Here is a 23,809-nt window from a genome sequence, read left to right as displayed (position 1 = left end):
TGGAATCACTGTAGTTGTCATGCAATAATACACAATGAATAAAAACAACAAAAATATGTAATGTAATGTGATATAATATGACGGGCCACAAAAAAAATGCAGTTTTTGGTTTGGATACACTTACAATTTTTGGTTTAACTTTATTTCCCATACCTAACTTCTTTCAACCTTTTTTTTCATAAAATATAAAAAATTAACTGCCAAGGTTCGTAATACTGGACGTGCTGGGCATGTGATGTATTGTGTACTTTGACAGATCCTCCAGCAGGACGTTAGTCACTGGGATGCATTGTTTGCTTCTGATGCTCTCACCAAATCCCACCAACCGTTGCTACCTTCATCTACACCCCATAAAATCATAATACACCATCTATACGTCCCTTCCTCACTCCATATTATTGCCATGCTGCAGAAGTGTGTGTGCATGTGTGTGCGTGTGTATGTGTGAATATGTGTGTGTGTGTCTGCGTGCGTGCGGACTAAGTTGTGAAAACTATACTCTTGAGCTAATAGACTGGAGATTAAAGGGGAGAGTGAGACGGAGAGACGGAACCATATTTTAGGACAAAGTAAAAATGAGATGAGTGATAAAACACGTGAAAGCGTGAAAGGGGACTAAGTGATATTGTAAACGAGCAGATTTTCTCCAACTCCCGTGAAGCCCATCTGCTTTAAGATGGCAAAGACAGATGGACAAGGCAGGAGGTGAAACTTCGATCGGGGATGGGGGGGTAGAGAAGCTGTGTGTGCTAACCTTGAAGAAGCCAATGATGCCCACTCCATATTCCACACAGTACTTATCCAGCAGCTCCCGGTTCCAAGCGTCCAGGTTAACATACTTGAGAATGTTTTCGTAAATCACCAGTGTGAAACGTCCTCTCTCCTTGTCCGTCAATGTTGGCATGTCCCCTTTCCCGGGAGATATCTCAGTCCGGTACTGGAAGCGGCCATCCTCTAAAATGGCTACAATCTCCTGACCCAGTTGCGAATACTGACTCTCCACAAAGACCAGCACTACAGGATCTGTCCTGGCCCCGGCAGGATCCACCCCGGGGCCTCCAGAGACGCTCCGCAGCGGTAAAAGTCGAGATGGCGTGACCCTCAGGTCGTCCGAGTCGGCCGAAGCTCCCTCTGAACCAGACACGCCCACTACTGATGGCTCTAGCTCCCGCTTGACGCCATAAAGGAAGTAGGCCGAGATGAAGACGCTGACAGTGCAGAAGAGAAAGAGGAGGAGGAGGGACATCTGCAGAGGGAGGAGACGGACCAGCCGACGGAGGCGGGTCACGCATCCCAGCATCGTCTCTTGCCGCACCGCTCCCCCCGCAGGAGGGTTGAAAACGGTGAGCTGTGACTGTTCACGAAAAAAAAAAAAAAATCAGTACTTTTTGGAACAAACCGCAAAAGGTGTTGAGGTGGCAGCTGTAGCAGCTACTGGAGAAAGGAATGAGATGGGTTCACGTTGACTTGCCCTCATTTTGCAATGCCGCTTATGTCACCATGGCAGAGAAGTGGAGAGCCTTGGATCACTGGTACACACTTCTGCCTCTGATGAAAAGCTGACAGGACGAGTCAGTGGGGGGTAAAAATGATGGAAGACTCCATCACCTTCTCATCATGCGAGCTTCCCAACCATGTCCTGGCTAGGTTTTGATTAATATTCTTGATTGCAGAACGATTTCGGGAGACGAATAGGGTCACGTCAATCCAGCAGCAGAATATCTGCAAAACAAGACCACAAAAAAAACAAAAACACATTTAACTATCCAGAACAGTATCACCTCATATAAAAATAATGACCTGGCATTCCTTTTTTTGTGTGGGTTTAAAGGTTTGTGGGAGACGTTTACACTGCCTGTGCCCGGACTCCAAAGACTCACTCCACAATATTCGTGTGCTCACCTACACAAAAGTAGAGCGGTGCCAATTCCCCCTACGCAGACACCCAACCTGCGTGCGCTGAAGTAAACTCCCACAAAAAGTGCAGCCTTCTCATAAATAATATGCAGAGTCTAAGTGACAACAAAGACTCGAGGGCAGCAATTCCCGATTCAGACTGCTGGTTACAAAATATTTATAAAAGAGATTTGCTGGTCAGATGAGACTGACGAGCATCATTACCTTTCCATGCAATAATCACAAATAAACGCAATAACAAAAATACTGACAAAAAATCGACACACAGTTATCATTAAAAGAAACAACATTACCAGTGGCAAGCAAAACCACAGAATTGATTTGACTAAACCATTATTGTTTGATGGGAACTTAATTAAAAATTGGTTCAGGTTAAAAGCAAGCCAACACAGCACAACACTTACAATGCGGCCCATCAGCTACAATCGATGCATCGATTTTGCAGCGACCTGGTGAAGCAAAACAACCCACAGATTATAAGAGGATTCTTTAAAGATAGCTATCATTTTACACAGCCTATTGGCTGTGGGAAATGGAGCCAGCACACTTTCCATTTAAAGTGATCAAGGTCAACCTCTATGTTCTTTCCTGCCTCTAGGCTTGCAGCTAAAGACTGCATCTCTCTCTGCAAGTGCAATCACACTTCCACCACTTGGGTTCAAGTTTCTCCACAGAAAACAAAATTAGGTGTTGTTTTTTTCAAAGAAAAAGTAAAAGCAGATAAAAGCAGTGAGCAGTACCAAATACCGGTTTGAATTAGTTGAAATTAATTAGCCAGTATGTCTCAATCACACAGAGACTCAAAGTTTAAAGAGCCTTACCAGATAACAGGATATTTTTTCCGCCAGTCAACTGAAGCTAAGTCGTCATTGCCTCCTAATCTTTAATTATTGATTAGCCATCCGTAACTCTAGAGCAAAATAAATTCTTCTTCACAAAGCAAATACAGTATCTTCTTATTGGGTCTTTGAATATTTGACAAAGACATAAGAGCAAGATTTTGCAAAGACAAAGATTTCTTTCCCTTGAAGAGGTTGAAGACCCGAACAGAAGACTGACTGCTTTCTTTTCATTTTTTTTTTTCATAAACAAAATGATGTCTTTGATGATTTCGCAAGACATTCCCAGAATCCTTTTCAAACGTTCAAATATTTATGGGTGAGAAGATGCAAGCAACATTAAAAACTAAGTAGGCGATGCACATCAAATTCCATCCAGCCAAAACTGCCCTTTACAGTCCAACTTTTTTTTTTTGCTCTGTAGTACTTTCATTGTGCACTAGGTGAGGGTTTGCCTTACTGCTCAGTCCAGGCGGCTGTTTCATTGTGAGTTTGTATTTTTTTTTTTTCACAGCCTGGGATTTCATTTAGCTCCGACACCAGCAACAACACACACTGTGTGAAAAATACCTTAATAAGATGAAGCGGGCAACCGCACACCAGTCCTTGATCCTTGTCCAAGTGTCAAACTTGGTTAATGAGTAACATGGAATTAAGTAACGATTCCCGAGAGAGAGACTGTTGTGCCATCGTGACTGTGTTGACATGTACTGCGAGCAGACTACATTGTGAAAAATACACAGGGTTGGAACACACACAACACATTTTCCCCAAGTCACAGCGTTTAGCGTTATTGACCTTCAGACTATGAAGACCCAAAGCGAACCAAGGAAAGTGGGGTACAGGGAAAACCCTGTGAAGTAACATGCTAAATTGTAGTATAATGCATGAATTTTAACAGGGATGGTCACACTGAAAGAATGAAAGATTGGCGAATGGATCTCAAATTTAATTTCGATGATTACCACTGGTGAGGAAAATACCCAAATGTATGCATCGCGCTACCAAAACAATAGAGGAAAGAAATGTAGAGGAGGAATATATCCAAGTATAAATATTTTATGGGTGCCAGAGGACATATCCAATCCATACTAAAGAGCAGCCAAAAAGGTGGACAGAGACCAGAGTGCTGCCAAAGAGTCAGTCTTATGCCACGCACAAAGACGCAGATGGAGGAAAATGCGTATTAGCAAGCCAACATTTTTGTTCTCAAAAGATGCAAAGAGAGCACATTCCCAATATGAGCCCTCTAATTGTGCACATTGCCTGACAGTCACCATAAATAGAGACAGACAGAGCGCTACACAGAAGAGAAAGGAGGGGCTGCTGCTGCTGCTGCTGCTGAGGTTAAGAAAACACATTGGTGCAAGCAAGCGCGTCAATTTAAAAAAAAAAATCTGCCCTCAAGGATTTGAAGGGCGAGGGTGACAGAAGGAAATGTTGGCACAAAGAAGCAGGTGATGGGGAGAGAGGCAAGACAAATGACTTCAGTCAGAGGAGAAGGCCGCTCTAACCTGCTCCCTTCCCTCTAACTCATGGGAAGTAGGCCAGAGCTACACAGCTAGATTAATGAGAAGTGATGAGGAAGAGGGAGATGGAGGCTGGTCCTCAGCTGCAACAACTCAGAGTAAACAATGCAAGGTTTGACCATATGTAGCCTCCTCCCCCACCTGCTTACCATTATTGCCTTTGCACTTCTGTTTAAGTGTGAATAAGGCCTTGTCAGGAGAGTCAGTGCATAAATACAGTCATCTGGTTGATGATATTTGACAAAATATCAAAGGATTTCTAAGCCTCGGAGCCCAAATGAATCAAAATGGCCCGTTTTCTTCCTGCTCTGCCCGATCCAATCCACTGGCCTGCTGCTGACAGACAATTAACTACCGCGTTCACTCGCCACATGTCTTGGCAACCATTGTCCATGGCAGCACCGGAGTTATGTCTCATTCAGGGGCACCGCGAATTGGGGGGTTTGAATAGGACAGGCTACTGTCTGTGTCACTTCGTTCTGCCTTCCTTATTATTGGCGCTTATCCACCATTGTGACCATTATAGGCATGAGTAATATGGACTAAAACTCATCACATTATAAAGTTAATCCTTTCACTCTAATGATATGAGCCAGGGTGTAAAAGGTAGTAAGGAAACATTTAGAAATGGCTTACTTAATTATGAAATTGTACAATTTCCTATTAAATGGGGCAGAAAATAGATTTATTCAAATTTGCATGAAAACAACCTGCTTTTTTTTTTCTTCATATAATGAAGTAAATTTAGCAAAAAACAACATACCGTTTTTTTCCGTGTATAGTGCGCCCCCATGTATAGTACGCACCCCTAAAAATGGCATGCTGATGCTGGAAAAAAGCTTGTACCCATGTATAATACGCACCCAATTTTTATGAATTTTTTTAAAAAGAAAAATTTATTTATTTTTTTTTTTATTTTTTTTTTAAGTCCCAATGATCGTCACACACGCAGGGAGGCAATGGGTCCCATTTTTATAGTCTTTGGTATGGTCTTAACTAGGCTGGATGTAATTTTTTTTGTTGGCGTTGATTTCTCCGACTGCCCGTAAACGCACCACCGCGCTCCGTGCGCATGGAGCGTGTTTGAAGTGAACAGCAGAGAAGAAAGGAACAAGGCAAAGTGTTGTGAAATAAAATATTACCTGCAATACGGATTTAGGTAGAGAACTGAACTCTCGCTCTTTATATAGCTGACGTGTCTTGCTCATCCGTTCTGCGCATCTGTAATGGCGGCCTCCGTATGATATCCGGTTTGCGTGTGTGCGAGAGCGAGAGAGAGCGAGAGAGAGAGCGCGCAAGAGAACGCTCAATCGTAGCGCGCCGCCGACCGCCCAACTGCACCGGGCTGGTCGATTATTGTGACAGAGCCGTCGCTGAAATTTAGAAGATATTTTTAAAGTCCTGATGTACTTTCTAAAATTTAAGTGGACCTCAGTGCGCACTGCGCAGGGAGCTTAATTTGGTGCGGTCGCGCAACCGCAGCGCGCCGGGCGCTCACTGTCGCATTGCTTAAAGAGCGCCTTTGTGTTTTAGGATGAACAGCAGAGACCAAAGGAACAAGGCAAAGTGTTGTGAAATAAAATATTACCTGTAATACGCATTTTGTTATTTGCTGATTGAAACTGCTAATTAAACTGTGAATTGAAACTAATAGGAAGAAAACAACTCTCGCTCTTTATATAGCTGACGTGTCTTGCGCATCCGTTCTGTGCATTTTATTTCACAACACTTTGCCTTGTTCCTTTCTTCTCTGCTGTTCACTTCAAACACGCTCCATGCGACCGCAATGCTCTCGTATCAGACGCTTGCTCGATCACCTGCTCGTTTGCTGTCCCGTGCGCGCACGAAGCGCGGTGGTGCGTTTATGGGCAGTCGGAGAAATCAACGCCAACAAAAAAAATTACATCCAGCCTAGTTAAGACCATACCAAAGACTATAAAAATGGGACCCATTGCCTCCCTGCGTGTGTGACGATCATTGGGACTTAAAAAAAAAAAAAAAAAAAAAATTAAAAAAAAAATTTTTTTTTTTTTTTTTTTTTGTACCCATGTATAATGCGCACCCCGGATTTTAGGACAATAAATTAGTAAAATTTTGCGCACTATACACGGAAAAAAACGGTAGTAGTCCCTAAAGCTAAATTGATTAAAAAACAACACTGATACAAGTATTCAATACATGTACTAAGGCCTTATATTAAGTATTAAATAGTTAAGAATCATGTAAACTGTAATCCGGTTAGTCATGACACTGTGAACTGCACCAAATGTGTGTATGGCAGGAGTGTAATTACACAAGTTGCTTTGAAAGGATTAACATGGAAAGAATTAGAGGAAACCGTAAAATGATGTGACTTTATCATATGATCTGATGTGGGCCATATATTCATTAAAAGTACGAAAAGTAAAAGCGATGATTAAACATTTGTATTCTGTCCACTCTTTCTTTGACAATCAATTTTCAGCACATCTGCAACAACAAACATGCTGCCGATTTAATTTATTTTTTAAGGTTACTTTCAGAAGCTTCACTTTCTTTTTTGCTATAAAGCCAGTTCTTGCATTCATCAATATTGAATTTGAAATGTGCATTGCATATACCAATAGGAATGCACAACACAAGTCAGTAGATTCTGTTGAGCTGCAAATACTTCCACCGTTTAGTTGAGGCCGTAGCAGGAATTCAACTGTATGTATGCACTTTCAGATTATTTTGACCTTTAAAACAATGGGATATCCTCGGTACTCATCAGAACAATATTCTCTGAGTGATTATGGAAAAAGTAGGCAAGACGGGAAAATGCTTTCTGCAAAGAGGGAGCTCAGCCTAAATGTAGATTAGATTGAATCCTGTCAGATTCGATCAACTCAAAGGTTCTCAAAAATAAAAGCTCATGAGACCCTCCTATTGTGGCACATCCATAATTTCACTTTGTGGCGATAATTAGTGTCGAGATGAAAACAAAACAGAATCATTTTTAACGCTACTTAAGCCCGGCGAGCTCAAGCAGAAGCTATACGGTCGGGAGGCTCTGGAAATATCATGATAGTGTAAAATGGATTACCTCACAGAGGGAAAAGCTGAGTGGATGAGCTTTGTGGGTGATGGGAACACTGCGGAGAGGTAGAGATAGCGCAGTAGGGGTCATTAGAGAATGGTGGAGCTGAAAGGTGAAATGAAGACATTGCTCAACGATATTACTCCCCTGGGAGTGGGAGGAGAGCCGTGAGAGGAAGCCAAACACCATCAATAACCTTGATCACCTCGGTGCAATATGATAAGGGTATTCCATTAAATTAAAATGACATATTCTTAGCATAATTTCCCACTCAAATCAGTTGTCTTAACTTAGCAATGTCAATGCATTAGTTATTTGAAGCCCTATTTTGTAGGGGTGTAACGATACCTCGATACACATCACTTAATCGATATAATGCTCTACGATTTATTGGCATCGATGCTAAAGGTAAACATCGATTTATATCGCCGTGTTTGACCTCGGACAATAGACGCGACTTTATTTTGAAATCCAGTTCATTGTTGCTTGCTTCCTCTTTCCGGGAGCAGTGCGCCCAGCGTTGCGTTGTGAGCAGAGCACGCACGTGAAAGGGGAGGCGACAACTAGTACGCGGCTCCTGGGCTGGTGCTATGGCTAGTGTCCAAAAAGACGAGCAAATTTGCTCCCCTTTAGGCTTCAAGTCATTCGTTTGGAAGCACTTTGGATTCCAAAGAAAAGATGGCTCAACGGACAAGACACGTGCAGTTTGTAAATCCTGCCATGCGGTGATCAAATATTCAGGGACCACAAATCTCTATATTTATATTTAAAGAAAAAACACGACATCAAAGTTCAGTGTTAAAATAAGCACTTTGTATACTGCAATACTCTAGTAATTTCCTAAATAAAGAGCTTGCAGTACCTTGTTGATTTTGCGTATGAATTGTTATAAATCAGGATATTGTTCTATATTTTTTATTTAAAAAAAAAAAATCGATCGTAGAGCACTATATCGCGATACATCGTGAATGAATCGCAGCAGGCTTTAAGATATCGGCAAATATCGCATCGTAGTCCTTTGTATCTATATTATATCGTATCGTGACAAAACCCGCGATTTACACCCCTAATAATCAACATTCATTACAATTTTATTTAACATTGTTATACGACAACTGGCCAAATATTTAAAAAATATATATATTAAAAGTGAAATTCATCATATTGTTGCTTTTGTCTCTCAAAACATGTCAACAGCATTTGTGCAACTATTAATTCTTGTCAATTAATTATCTCCTCACTAAATCCCTAGCACGTTAACCTATATGCACAAGGAAGACATTTACAATTCAGGGCATAAGGGGGACCAAAACAGTTTTCCAAATATTTCCTCATTAAAATCGTATCATTTCCCATTTAATGCTTCATTAATCACTGATTGTTGACTTGATTTTAACCATAATCCAATCCCAATCAACTAATGCTGTGAAAATCTTTCAATGGAGCAAACTCAATCCTATCATATGTTTTAGACTCACCTTCGAACTGCAAAAATATCAACGACTTGTCACCATTCACTTACTTCAATGGGACAGCTTTAAGTTGTCACTTTCCGGCTGCTCCGCTGTTTCAGTTTTTGGCAACTCGTTGCCTCCAATCGCACATTCGAACCGTCACACAGCACACCGTACATACTTAACTTTAGGTCTATTAAGGACGGCTCAGAGGTATTTCAAAGTTGCTCTTCCCCTGTGCTCCCTTTTATAAAAGCCGATCTGGCAGGAGGCGGTTACAATACTCATAAATGTTTGTGTGTGCGTGCGTCTATTTATGCTATTTATACATGCTCTCTACAACCTGGAACAGTGTTTTGGAGAGGTGAACTGACAGCAGAGGGCGTGACTCACCTGTCAAATCTGACAGGTGAGCCACGCCTTCATCCATCAGCTGATAAAGACGCGTCACAAACACATCAGTGACACTCTGATGAAGGCGGAAGATTCCGCCGAAACATGTCAGGTAAATGAACCTAAAACAAATTTGTTTGATATAGAAGAACCAGAGAAGTAATTGAAAAAGAAAAAACAAGATGAACCTAGTACAACTATTTATCCATGCGTGTGAATGTTTGTGTGTGCGCAACTTGACTGGGGAATGTGTGTATGTGTGTGTGTGTGTGTGTCTATGTATGCGTGTGTTTGCGTGCACGTGGCGATACTAATGGGCAAGAATGCCGTCTCTTTTTTAAGAAGTTACAAGTGTGTGTTTTTATATGATAACATTTTTACAATAATTCGACCACAATAAATAAAAGGTAGCACACATATTACACCATCCCCCCCCCCCCATTAGTTTACCATCACAGTCTATTTATAGACAAGATATGCCCCATTTACAGCCATGGGGAGACAATAACTGTACAGTAAAACATTTTCAATAGTTTGGAAAATAGATAACATTTCTAAAAGGTAACAGCCTTAGAAGAAGCAATGGGAGTAAAGAGATACTTAAGAGCTGAAATGAACAAGATCCCAATTGCCAACTGTCATGTCAAAATTACCTGCACATCCATGTGATTACACATAGGACAAATTCATCTGATACAAACCAAGAACAGACTGAAGGCAAAGGAGAAAGACTTGACCTCACTTTGGATGCGCTGCAGTGTGATTTGGGGTGTGTTCAGACCAGAAAAGTCCTTTGTTGGTCCAGACCAAAAGCGGACTTCATTTTTTTTGTTTGGCGCGGTTTCTATTCAGACTGTACATTTTGCAGGTGAAGTATATTTTATAAACACACCCACTCTTGTGATGATCTGTGCTCCCATTAGACAGCAATAGCCAAAGAAAATGATTTTAAAAAGTGGGTCTCGGTCCAATTTTTTTAATGCGCACCAGGATTTGTTTGCGTGTAATGACACCTGCACAAAAGGTCAGGACCAGCGTTACGATCGAACCCTGGTCCGATTAAAGTGGACCAAACAGTCAGGTCTGAATACACCCTTAATCTTTAGAGTGGCACTGCAGACAGACCACTGTGACAGGAGAGCACAACATTGGAAAACACAATTTACTGTTTGAAGCTTGAAGTCAGGCGTATGGATGGTCTTGGATGTTTGAATTTACGGCAGTGACATGTTTACATGTGGAAATTAAAGGATGAGCTGCAAGCAATGATTTTAACAGCCACCCGCCTCCTCAACTCCCAACAAAGAATAAAATGTACCGTTTCAAGAAATGGAGCACGCGCAATTGGATTTTCTGAAGGGAGAAATAGGCTTGTAGTGCTTCAGACAACCAACGCACATGGAGGTGGTGGCGGAAGAAGGAAGTGGTGGGTCATTTATCATTTTTTGTCAGTTGTGGTACCCGGAGGCAGGACGCAAGGGGGCTTTCATATCAATTGTGTGTAGGTGGAATCAACGTGGCGATTGCTGGCAAAAAAAAAAACAAGGCTGCAGTGAGGGAGTTAGATCGATGCTGGTGGGAGTGACGGTTTGCTCCCATTGTTTATCCACTGTCAACTTGGGATCCTGGCGAAGAACGAATAGTGAGCATGGTGACCGGGCACAATGTATCCACTGGGGCCCGGGGTTTTTAATGGTTCTCACCATGTAGACAACAGACATCACTCACAGGTGAAAGTCATCCAGCTGGTGGACAAGACAAGTCTGTATGCGAGCAAGTAGGATAGGTGTGTACAAGGAGCAATTTGGGATAGCAGTACTACTAGTTAATTTGGTGACGCCTTGCAGGTTCTTGCAAATGCAGTCAAAAGTCAATTCACAGCTCACAAACAAGTGACATCTATTCAATCAAAGTGGCAGAAATGTAGTGAAGGGTTGTTAGCATTAGTTATTAGGGGTTATTAGCAATACATGTAAGTAACTTAAAATAAATTTCAGAGGCCACCCAGGCGATTTCAATTGAATTCATGGATCAATGTCATTGAGAGCACTGCAACTTCTCGTAATAATTTCTCATAAAAATTCTCATGGGATGAAACCTTATAGTTGCCTTTTGACAAGAAAAGGTAAGTGAGGCTACTTATCATGTCACGTATGAGTTTACATTGACTGAAGTGTCATTGCGCTTTCTTCGCTCGTCCAAACGCACATCGTATTTTGATGACGCACGGCGACCCTTTGGGGCGGGGCTGCCAAATAGTTTCCCCCCCGCCTGTTTAAGCCTCTTTTGCAATGTGTTTAGAGGGGTTTTATTTTTAAGTCTAAGAAGAGAAAACCTAGCATCCTTGAACAAAAATGAACTGCCTTTCAAGACCCAGAATGGCACGTTCACAAGAACGTCCAAAATAGGCACAAGTTCATAAACTTTCGGGAATTGAACCCGTTTAGGTTAAAAAATGGCGTGTGAACAGATGAGATCTGAACATTTGATAATACACTCAAGAAAACATTCTGTTAACAATCAGCATAACATTTGAAGAATTTCCCATCTGTAGATTGGCGTGATTTACATGTGCAAGAAATCTGACGGAACAACTCCATAGGGGACAGAGAAGTTGTGGCCTCGAAGACACCCAGATACAGCTGAAGCTCGATTCTTGTCGTAAAAAACATTTTCAAGTGAAGTCCGGTATAAAGACCGTACGAAGCTAAATGAGTAGGGCGTAAACATTAGCGCTGGTGATTATAAGCAAAAGTCTAATAATTAAATGCCAGAAATTAAGGCAATGTAAAAAGTGTTCATTTATTAATTATGTTTTTATCACATAACTTTGCTGATGTAACGGATGCAAAAGTCATTTTTTGCATCCTCACACTCCCTGCAATGTGCTCACGCTCCCCGTCATTCCTTTTTGGGTGCCATTAATGATTTTTGCGAGTGAATGAGTGGTCTTTGATCTCACCCCGGGTCTACTGCAGAATGTGAGCGAGAAAAGGAAAGAAACCTAGTGACCAAAAAAATGCAAATTTACAAACCCAAAAGTGTCAGCCGGATCCTGACTCAGCCAGGAGGCTTGACCTGCACCGCGTCGCAACGCCCAGAGGTTGTATTGTCTGAAAGATTGCCAGCACTAGACTTCAGCTGACTGTAGCCGTTTAAAGCACCTCCTTTTTGCCTAAGCGGCGGAGGTGGTACCCCATACATGGACATGGGGAAATGTACGTTGAATGAACCCTTAGCAATTTCAATTCGACTATATAAAGATGCAAGAACAATTCAGCTTACATAAAGCTTGTCGGAGTGCGTCGTGTTTGCTTATGTTGGTGACTGAGGAAAGGAAATAGAAAGACGTGACATGGCATTTCAGCTGCAGAGAGACTGCTCGTTTCTCAAATCAGCCATGGAGAGGCTAATCCTTTTGATATGTTGAAGTAGTCATAAGTAGAGATGTCCATGTAGATTTTGGTACCAATTAGCTGTTTTTGCACATTTCAAGAGATAGTCTTTCAAATTATTTCCAATAGGGAAATTGTGATCTCTTCCTTCCATGACATCATTAACCAAGACATGGAGGGGATGGGTGTGTGGCCCTTTGCCTTATCAATAGTGGGCATTTTTAAAGGCATTTGTTGTTTCATGATTTCTTCAAAATGAACGGATAAAAGAAAAAATGCTAACTTTTGTCATTTTCCTAATAAAAATGCCATTCTCGGTTTTCCCTCCCTTTAAAGTACGACTTTGAAATCCGTAAAGTCGATTGCGGTGTCCGCTAAACGTTTCGTTTCAAATGTTTTAAGGTTAGTGCTCACAACAAAAGTGACCAAACGCCGTGAGACAGACTGTCACGTAGATTCAAAGCGTGGTGTAATATGTCGACTGGCACACTCTCGGTTGAATAATACAACATTCCTTAGTGGGTAATATGCTTCCCTCACCCTCCCTCCCTCTGTTATGAACAGATAAGAAACAGCCTGCACTGATCTGACTGATTTGCATAGCAGAAAAGCAGTCTCATGAGAATCACATTGTGGTGGAAGAGCTGACACAGGAGATGAGATTCTGTTGTGTTGCCCGTATTAAGCGTGTGAGATCGAACAGATAGGATTTTTACCCTCCTGCTTTAAAATGTGCTCATAATAGTGCGCCTGTTTTCAAAGCAATCAAGGGGAGCGAGAAAAATGGATGGAAGTGGGGTTTATGTAAACAACGCACACTTGGCATGTACCCACTTTGTTGTATTTGTACGAACGGAACGGGGACATCTGCAAACAACGCATGCATCGTACACTAACATAACACTTATCATGGAAAATTCAACTAGGGATAACAATTAGACCAGATTTCATGAATAGACTGGTTAAAATTCATGATCAGGCAATGGGAGAATTTCTCTGAGTGATTTGGGTACTGAGTGTTGTACTGAGCACATCAATGTAACTTGGACAACTTGTGCCAAGAATACGTCCTTCTTTTTCAGTTCACAGACCAGGTGCTGCTGAATCAAATGTACTCTACTCAACTTCTTTGAGAACAATCAATTCCACATTAAAGATCAGTTAATTGCCTTCACCGTCCATTCGTAGTCTGAACATTGTTTACCACAACAGGCTACTCTATGATTGGATAAGAAACATAATTGTTAGATTAATGCATTCACAATAACCTCGTAAATGCAAACAAAGTGTGTAATTTAAGAGTTTCAGTATCAGTACAAATTGATACTACAGCCAATTATAAAAATTACTGGGCCATTGGTTCCGAGATCAATGCAGTATCACCGTCACATACAGCCCTGGAGGTATTTTCCACTTGAAACCATGGAGTTTCAGTACGTCTAATTTTGAATTGCACAAACTGTAGGTAAAAATGTATAAATTGTTGCCTGCGAAACGGAACTGGGTCTCAACTGATAAGCATTATCTGTTGTTGTTTTTTTATTTATTTTTTTGCTACTAAAATAAAACTGTTAATAACAACGTTAACTTCAGCCCCAACATTCTTATTCGGTCTCATTTGTTAACTGTATTGTAGTATCTAATTCTTGGCCAAAACCTTGTCACATATTAAATAATAATAAAACTTGATCTATATCAAAATGGTTAAGGTGTTTTAATAACAGCCACAATTGGTGGATATATACAAATGGTGGTTAAATCAATCAAATCGAAAAGTGCCATTTCTGTGTCAACACCACTATGATGCCGGTGGCACTTTTGAAAGCAGCAGGGTTGTACGAGTCACGAGGTTCTGTTTGTATGCACCCCCAAAAAAAAAAAAAAGCTGCATGGGTGGGTGACTCATGCTGGTTAGTATTTACCAGAAGGCATGCGAGAGGAATCTGGAAAACGTTTTGACCATCACAACAAACAGGATGCTTGGTACAAGCCGAACTCTGAACATTACCCAAAACAATGAAGACTTGTGATAAAGCCTCAAGGTTTGACAGCACCCGCAGAAAATGTCTGCTGCTATCTACTGTCTGAGAAGAGCTGTAACACTACAAATTTCATTCTGATGCAAATTCACTTTCTTAAAACCAGTCAGTTGCAAGCAAAATTAGTTTGAAATAAAGTCAGGTATTTGCCCATCCCTCTATATGCTCATTACCAAGATCAACACAGAGCTGTATACATTTCTGTAAATGAAAAAAAAAAGTTGCATTTTTAGAACCCCTGCTGGAATGGCTTTATAATAAGATATGAATCAAAGACTTGAAATTCAAGGGGTCTAGTCAAAGCTCTAGTCGCATACTGTAATTACTGGAAATTGGCTAAAGATGTGTTTGATAACTTTTGTCCATATGGTGTATTATATACTTCATTGGGCTCATTTGCAGAGGTTGGTTACATTCATTAAGATTGTGTTTACCATTACATTTGGTGACAGCTCTGATATTTCATTTCATGTTCAGAATATATCATGCGAATCATCATCTGAGTCTTCTATTTATCAGCGCCGGAAAATCTAATTATATCCTGACTGCAGAGTCTTTTGGGCAATGTACCTGCCAGATCTTTTATTGGCCATCTCGCAGGTTGCTCAAAATAAACACAGCTCAGGAGCCACCGTGCCTTATCTCTGCCTTGAATCAAGATGGAATTTCAGCTGTTCACCTCTCTCAATGGTTCCGCATGGTTTTAGTGCCGAAGAAGCGGTTGAAGCATGTGTGACTGTCACAGAGCTGACAGGTCAATCTTATGGTGGTCTATCGTCTCAGCTTTTCCTATTTCGTCTGCCGCCCTCCAGCCTCCGATGCCATCTCAGCAACTGCAGGCAAACCATCCCACCTCAACACTGACACAGATATATATTTACCAAAGGGGGTGCAGTCACTCAAATATTCTTCCATTATACTTATCTCAATTTTAGAACTGGATTGAAAAAAAACAGCAAATCTTTCTTCAATTTTGTAATAATGAGAGTACACACAATTTAGTAATATTGTAAGTGCATCTGTCAAAGTAGACTGTGCATTTTCTTCCACATCTCATTTAGGGTCAATTCATTTTGCTGTCTTAGAATGTGCATCAACATGTTTATATGTTTCCTGTGCCTTGGATATGTGACTCCCCTGTTCACATTTGCACTTCCGAGCTAAATCATTCCTTTTCTTGCAGTCTGCTCAATAAAAGGAAAACATTTTGAAAACTAGAAAATTTATGAGGCAGTATTGTATGAAATCTTTCAAATATCTCGTCTCGTTCTCGTGGACTCAATCTCGTGAGACATCTCATTCATTTCATGGGATTTGTGTCTCGTCCCATTCCCAATTTCTAGCGATGTGTCCATCTCGCCACTGCACCTTGCAGCGTTAGCATTTGCAGTGGAGCAGGTTTTGCTCACTCTAGTCAGATGACTGTTCCAGGGGAAAAAAAATTGTCGCATGCCTTGCAGTTGGATGAGGCTTACTGAATACAATATCTTCAATCCACGCTAATGCTTTCATGCTCAACCACGTTTTTAACATTAAGTTGTATTTGGACTGAAAGCACAGACTGTGGAAGCTTGAAGAGACATGTCGTGGTTTTGCAATTTCAAAGCTGACGTCTTAAAAGTATGGCACTTTTAGTATTGATAAATCATTATTACATTCTTATGCGGATACAATAAATATATGTACAGTTATACCACAGTCTGATTTCACCTGAAAGTGAAGGTACCGTTTTTTTCCGTGTATAGTGCGCAATATTTTCCTAATTTATTGTCCTAAAATCTGGGGTGCGTATTATACATGGGTACAAAAAAAAAAATTAAAAATTTTTTTTTTTTTAATTTTTTTTTTTTTTTTCTTAAAGAAAGTCATGGTACAACAAAACCAACAACAGGACTGACCGACAAAGTCGTGGAACAAAAAGACAGGGTGACATTACCAAAGACAGGAACAGAATGACAGTAACACATGCAATGATCCAACGGTGAGCGAGGGGCAGACAGGACTTAAATACAAAACACGTTACATCGATTGAGGTGACACAGGAAGAGCGGGGTGACACGAACAGAAACTATGGCAACCTAGACACATAGCAAAACTGGGGACGAGACATGACAAATCTCCCCCGAAATAAAACTCACCTTTCTTCTTGTTTGTTGTCAATCGCGCATCGCATTCAGCCATCCTGCCCAACACACTTAGTAGAATTCATAATTGACGACACATCGTTTGATGCGATGGTGCAATCCTCGATGGTGTGTTATTGTCAAATATTGTTTGTTTTTTAATCTCCATCGCGGACCGGACGTCATACGGAGGCCGCCATTACAGATGCGCAGAACGGTTGCGCAAGACACGTCAGCTATATAAAGAGCGAGAGTTCAGTTCTCCACCTATTAGTTTCAATTCACAGTTTAATTAGCAGTTTCAATCAGCAAATAACAAAATGCGTATTACAGGTAATATTTTATTTCACAACACTTTGCCTTGTTCCTTTCGTCTCTGCTGTTCACTTCAAACACGCTCCATACGACCGCAATGCTCTTGTATCAGACGCTCGCTCGATCACCTGCTAGTTTGCCGTCTGTCACAATGTACCCTACACAAATCCGAAACATTTGTTGCGGCTCCGAGTCACGACGAGGGGCAAGTTTTGGTTTCCAAGGGTGTTTTTATTCCTCTTCAACGTCTCTCCCATACAGAGCCGCCTTTTTCACGTCCGCAGCCCATGCGCGCACGGAGCGCGGTGGTGCGTTTAGGGGCAGTCGGAGAAATCAACGCCAACAAAAAAAATGACATCCAGCCTAGTTAAGACCATACCAAAGACTTTAAAAATGGGACCCATTGCCTCCCTGCGTGTGTGACGATCTTTGGGATTTAAAAAAAAAAAAAATTAAAAAAATTCATAAAAATTGGGTGCGTATTATACATGGGTACAAGCTTTTTTCCAGCATCAGCATGCCATTGTTAGGGGTGCGTACTATACATGGGGGCGCACTATACACGGAAAAAAACGGTAGATGTAAAGTTTTAAAAACTGTAAAATGAAACACAGAAGGTACCAATCCAAATTTAACAAAAGGTCCTGCAGTGTAAATCCGTTATAATTGTCAACACTATCTGATTCAAGTTGGATCAACAGTACTTTAAAATATTTAAACAAACATGTGTAGGGCACACATGTTGGCTCCACGCCCTTGATTCGCAGAACGGCTGTGAGCACGCATTTCACTGCCGGGTTACAAGTCCAAACACGATTCAAAAAGTGTTAGCCGTGCAAACTCTGAACTCAGTTTTCCGCCACTCATCCACAACAGGCGGACAGCTGCCGAGGCTGGCTGTGCTATGCGCTGTCACCATTAACCCTTTGTAACATTTTTCACTTGATAGGGCTCTACAGACATTTGCTGAGCACACAAACATTTTTCAGCGCTCTCACAACAGACCATCAATTGGGTCAGACACACATGCGCTCTTTCACATGCAGCCAGAGTGTCCATTTGGTGCTCCCCTTAGCTGTGACAGGTGCAGTCACGGAAGTGGGGGTAGGAAGTGGTAAGATGATCCAGCCATAAACACCCACTCCCTTTTCACCCGTACCACGATAGCTTCCCTATTCCCCCTACTAACTATCTCCTGAATGGAACCATCCAATCAGTCCCGCAGATCAATACTCCCTAGCCTTGGGATATACGCTCTAAAGCCAACTAGAAGCACTTAAGGATAGGAAAGTCTGTATTGATTGCAAAGGCTTTATTAGATCTGGTGAGTAAGCTACGCAATTTTGTTGGCTGAAAACTTTGCCGCTTGATCAAAACTGGCAACACAAGCCCAAGTCAACCGCTGCTGCAGACCTATTAGATCTGCTGAGTAAACTATGCATTTTTGTTGACTGAAAACTTGCCGCTTGATCAAAACTGGCAACACAAGCCCAAGTCAACCGCTGCTGAAGATTTATTAGATCTGGTGAGTAAGCTACGCATATTTGATGACTGGAAACTTGCCGCTTGATCAAAACTGGCAACACAAGCACGAGTCAACCGCTGCTGCAGATTTAACACAACCGATCTGGAGTAGCAGCTGTAGCACAGTTCATCGGTGCCAGGAGAGCACTGGGTGCCACAGTGAATCAGCCCTAAGGGAGGTAGATGGCCAGAAAGAAAAGCAAACTGCTAAATGTTTAATCCCTCTAGTGAATAAAAATACTAGAGACTAGTATGATAAGGTAAAGTATGCCATGACATTTTTGCTCCACAATCAATTATTAAGCATCCCCTTTTCAACCCATTTAATTATACATCAATGTTAGGAATAACAAGGCTAAAGATGATGCCACTCACAAGGCCATGAGAAAGAAACCGGATGAGGTGTGAGCTCTCGCCTTTAGCTCAAGGTTGGATGATGTCGACGGAAGCACAGAAAAGGCCTTTGGGCTGTTTGCGCCTGCCGTTGAGCTCTCATTTGTGTGTACGCCTCGCCCACCGTGTGATCAGAGATCAGAGGGTTAACTGAAACTGTGGCCTCTAGCCCTGTGCTTACATTATTCAACAGCTTGTTACAACAGCCCGCTCCCTGATCTCCTATACTGGGAGACAGCAATAGTGACTCCAGGGAGGGAAGCATGGGGACGCTAGTCGGATTAAGAAAATGGTAGGAGAGGGAGAGCGGCTGAAGAGGAAAAAAAGATAATAGAATGAGGGGAGGACCTGAGGGATGTGATGGCAAAAACCGCTGAGATGTGTGTGTGTGTGGGGGGGGGGTCCTCTATGGGATGAAAAGAATTATTGAGCAAAGGGAGGGATGAAAAAGTGGTGAAAGACAGCCGACACAGGTGGGTGAGATGCAGAGAAGAGGGCGGATATCTGTCAAAGCTTCCATGCTGCAAAACTAAGCAATGGATTAACCTGTATGCAACAATGTAGGGCTTCTTTAATATTTTGCAGCATCTAAATATATTATGGAATAATCATCATGTCTAAAAATGGGCATCTAATGATATGATGCAAGACATGTTCTTTATTCAGTTGCTACATTTGTCCGGCAGTGATCATAAAACTGTCATGAAATAGATTACTACAGTAATATCACCCTCTAAATTCCATTACAATGTCGAGTTTTGATTCAATTATTTATGCATCTGTAATGGATGCATAGTTTTGCAAATTAATGTTGGTTGTTGCTGGATTAGAGATGTAGATTTCAGAGGGTTAGGGTTAGGGTTACCTAACCCTAACCCTAACCCAGATTTTGCTTTTGGTGAAGGCTGTTTTTGGAGGGGTCGTATTGCCCCCCTGCCCCATCCCATTGGCTTTGGACAATGACAAAGTGGACACACAAAAACAACAACACGGAAAATGAGCACTGAACTGACAGTGATCATGTTTTTAGAGCGCCTCGACTCACGCCGCTGCGCAGTGAGTGGGCTTCTTTGTTCATTAATTGATTGGCCTTCCCTGCTGGGCCTCAGCAACTAGGTTAACACGGATGGATCCATGAGGAAAAAAGGATTGGCTTCCACAGTGAAAGGCAATGGATAGATAAAAAGATATATGATAGCAGGGTGGCAATGGCAAGTGTTAATATAACTAATGGAGTGAGTACGAGGGAAACTATATTGAGCCCACCCTCATCTAATTAGAGCAAGAAGCTGATGAGATGGACAAAAACAACAGGAGAAAAGGTTGAATTTCATTATGAAGGGATGATGTCACTGTTGTATCAACTGAAGGGCAAGGCCACAAAGTTGGAACTAGGCAAACTGTCTCTTACCGTCATACTGACAAAATGTTGGAATATGCTCATGATCACCTCCCCTTGTGTTCACAATAAAGGGAGAGGTTTTTGGAATGAACTGAAAAAGATGCCAAACACTGTGGGGGGATTTGAGGCTTGTACTCAATTTCTTTTATAATTACCTCATCACGTGTTGAGGCGTAGCACAGATGTGAATTAAGACGCCAACAAAATTGGTGGGAATCTGGATAATCAGTACACGATACCGCAATTTAGTTTTGTAATTTTACAGACTTTAAACATTCAGACATATTTTAGTCGCTAATAATAAAGAAACGGTTCCATTTTGGTGCTTAAAAACAAAACTAAGAAATGTACTTTGCTAGAGCTCAGCGTATTGATTGGCCAAAATTAGCTCAGATATTTTTGAGAAATGCATTAACACATGTCAACATAAGACAACGAAAATGACATTCAAAATCCTTTAGAAAAAAAATATATAAAGAACAAATAAAAAAAGAAAAACGGCAGCAAAAAAAATTCCCCTAACGCAAAAGTCTAATTTGGCTACTTTTTCTTCAAGCTGAACAAATATTAATAATGTAAATGTATTTGTAAAACCAGTCAAGCTAGAATTCAAGAATACAAAGATCAACCAAGGACTGTTTTTTTGCCGTACCAACACATTTCATTATGACAAGGCACATAATACAATCCCCAAGATGACAGGTTAGCCCAGTAAATCCAAAGGCTTGGGAAAATATCTTTCGATAAAATGAATAGACAGGGATGATGCAATTGATTGGGATATGGTTAATTTGAAATGTTTGATTTTTAGTAGTTGAATAAATACTAATATTTTAAATCAATGATAGTTTTAATTGTGAGTTCAATCACAATTCAAAATAATCGTGGTTATTTTTTCCATAATTATCTACCCCTAGATGCAAATGTTCAGGATATCACAAGACCAAAAATGCTGAGTTCTATGTACACTAGATTATTTTTTCATTTTTAGTCTCAAAATTGACATTAAATAAAAAGGCAGCATGCCATTGACAACCCGAGTCAGTTGACTTCAAACCAAACACCCATTCAGAGAAAAGTTACAAATATACTCTTCAAGAATAATTGGGTGTACTCACATCAAGCTACGAAATGTGATCCATTTCCAAGTAATGGGAAGTTTTCCCTTAGAGAATGAGTCAGATTCAGCCAGACCACAAAGACTTCACTAAGAATTCAGATTAACAAGGGCATTTACAGCTTTGTAAACAAAATATTCATCACCCTGCTTTTTAACATCTTCTGTAACATTTTCAGTAAGAGACACAAGACTCCATATCTGTAAAAGGCTGAACAGCGGAACTCACGCAGGGACTCCGTTTGCCTCTCATACTGTAGAGGATAAACATCATGTGTGTATAATTTATCCTTCAGGTGAAAGAACACAGAGATGGAACTTGTGTAGTAGTGTACGTAATGGAGATGAATACATTAAATATATGAATGAACACATATACAGCAGCTGTGTCCAACCCTTTTCTCCCAAGAGCATACAAAAAAATGATGCGAGAGCTTGTTATAGTACATTCTTCACCTCTAATTTAATAAGCAGCATAAGCAACTAGTATATATTGTTTTGTTAAATAGCAGCGACAATATGTGATGAAGCCAAAAAGTCAAGTATTTATCAAGATTGCGGGGTTGCGAGCAAGCTCTGTATCCCATCACTTCTCCACGTGCAGAAACAAAACTAGACCGGAGGCAGTCTCTGAGTATGACTCTGCAAAATATTTCTGCTAACATGGCACTTCTATACCCAAGTACGTTGTGAAGGCTGGCAACGTGAGCCTAATCTAGTATTTGATCCTTTCACCTCGAAGCCATGCCGTCATACTGCATTACCAGCTCCATTAAGGCTCATAACACTTGGCGAGTTGACCAACTCTCATGTAAACCGACTTCTTGGTCACTTGAGGACAGCGAGCCTCGCATGAGGTAATTTTGATGTCATTAGCAGAAGGCGGCAAGGAGAAAGCGAATTCGACTAGAGAGAACACAACCAAGGAACCTAATAGTGCTTTTGCATTGTATTTGTATTATATTCTGATTACAGTACTAAATTACATTAAAAAAAGTAGACCACCTCTTTCTGAAAGCTCCACTTGTGTTTTCCTTTAAGCCGTTATCACTAATTCAGCACTTCTGATTTTCCATTGGCAAGGTCTGAAGACTTGTCTTCCGTTAAATGGAGAGCCAGTAGTTTCACGCCCCACTCAGTTCACAACTCCTTGCAGCTTCCCTGAAGGGGAATCAAACAGCCATATTGTACGACTAAGCCATTTGATGTGTCCGATTGCCCATTACTTTCATCTCGCATTCTAATTTGTTCACTAAAATATCAAACGATACTGGGCCTTCATGCTTCCTAGATGACATTGAAAAACATACTACTTGATGTTTTGGAGAATAATCAAAACGCTGTGTGCGGAGCTCCAAACGGTCACATTTTGCCCCCAAAATTCAGACAGTGCAAGGACATCATTTACTTTGATCCCGCTTTCTTTATACCGCATTTTGGATAAGACCACTGACAAACGTCTGCTTCACAATTGCGCAGTTGTGGCACTCAAGCACAAATGAGCTAATTTGCCAGCCAACATGTAACAAAGAACCAACGGAGATGAGCACCATAAAAGAAGGCGGGCTAATGTGTGTGGGAGCAGGGTGGGAAATGGCCACTGTGGATTGGTTCATGGATGAAAAGAGGCCCATCTTGGGGTTATCGTGCAAATCTACATAACTCACAGAACTCTTGTAAACAATGAACAATAGTGACGAAGACAGTCAATTTGCTGTGTGTGCCCCTAAACGTTCTGCATGCGTGCCTAAAACTTGAAGCAATGAGCTCATGTGCTTGTAGTATTAGGAAAAAGTAAGAAAGAAACAGAAACCAGTCCGTAGCGCTGATGTATGTCGTTTATTTGTTTTGAAGCATCACTTCCCCATTTGGAAGCATTAAAAAAAAATAAGTCATACGTGTTGCCTTGGTGGCTGCCATTTCCTCAGCCCGTGTTTTTTTCAGTTCATATACAACGGCTGCGCTGATATCAACGCAATTGTGTCGAGTGAAATGTCACTAGTGCTCTGCTGCTTCATCAGGACACACAAAAGGCGACTTGACAACAGACGAGCATGCTGCTTTCGCAGGTTGTGGGGCATTGAGAAGGTGTACTTAGCCAACCAAGCTGTTGCCATGGCATGCTGTTAGAACTTGCCCAAGATAATACAGACAGGTTTATTGTGCAGAGGGAGGATACAAAAGAGCTCAAAGGTCACTTGAAATTGAAAACAGCCTCCATTAGGTCTTGCATGACTAACCTGTCGATAGAACGAGAACAAACCGTATGCTCCTACTTGTTTGACCAAAACAAGGGACCATTTTATTAACT

The 23,809-nt window shown here is 41.2% G+C and overlaps 1 protein-coding gene across 6 annotated transcripts in view; it reads right to left on the bottom strand.

The window, feature by feature from the left end:
• Positions 1 to 23,809, bottom strand: part of LOC133162406 (bifunctional heparan sulfate N-deacetylase/N-sulfotransferase 1-like) — a 45,763-nt gene that overhangs the window by 9,796 nt on the left and 12,158 nt on the right. Inside the window, exons 1-5 of one of the 6 annotated variants that reach the window (XM_061291613.1) lie at positions 8,866 to 9,068; positions 7,350 to 7,448; positions 2,322 to 2,366; positions 1,472 to 1,722; positions 755 to 1,354 (exon numbers count right to left, since the gene is read on the bottom strand). In XM_061291613.1, coding sequence (XP_061147597.1) covers positions 755 to 1,354; positions 1,472 to 1,477 — 606 coding nt within the window. In that variant the 5' untranslated portion in view covers positions 1,478 to 1,722; positions 2,322 to 2,366; positions 7,350 to 7,448; positions 8,866 to 9,068. Of the gene's footprint in view, positions 1 to 754; positions 1,355 to 1,471; positions 1,723 to 2,321; positions 2,367 to 7,349; positions 7,449 to 8,865; positions 9,069 to 23,809 lie in introns of those variants that run through there. The other 5 variants (XM_061291605.1, XM_061291598.1, XM_061291588.1 and 2 more) reach the window with 5 other exon arrangements.

Source organism: Syngnathus typhle, linkage group LG1 (genome assembly GCF_033458585.1).
Source record: "Syngnathus typhle isolate RoL2023-S1 ecotype Sweden linkage group LG1, RoL_Styp_1.0, whole genome shotgun sequence".
NCBI lineage: Eukaryota > Metazoa > Chordata > Actinopteri > Syngnathiformes > Syngnathidae > Syngnathus > Syngnathus typhle.
The sequence above is the reverse complement of the archived record's forward strand: the minus strand, read 5'-3'. Positions and strand labels throughout refer to the sequence as shown.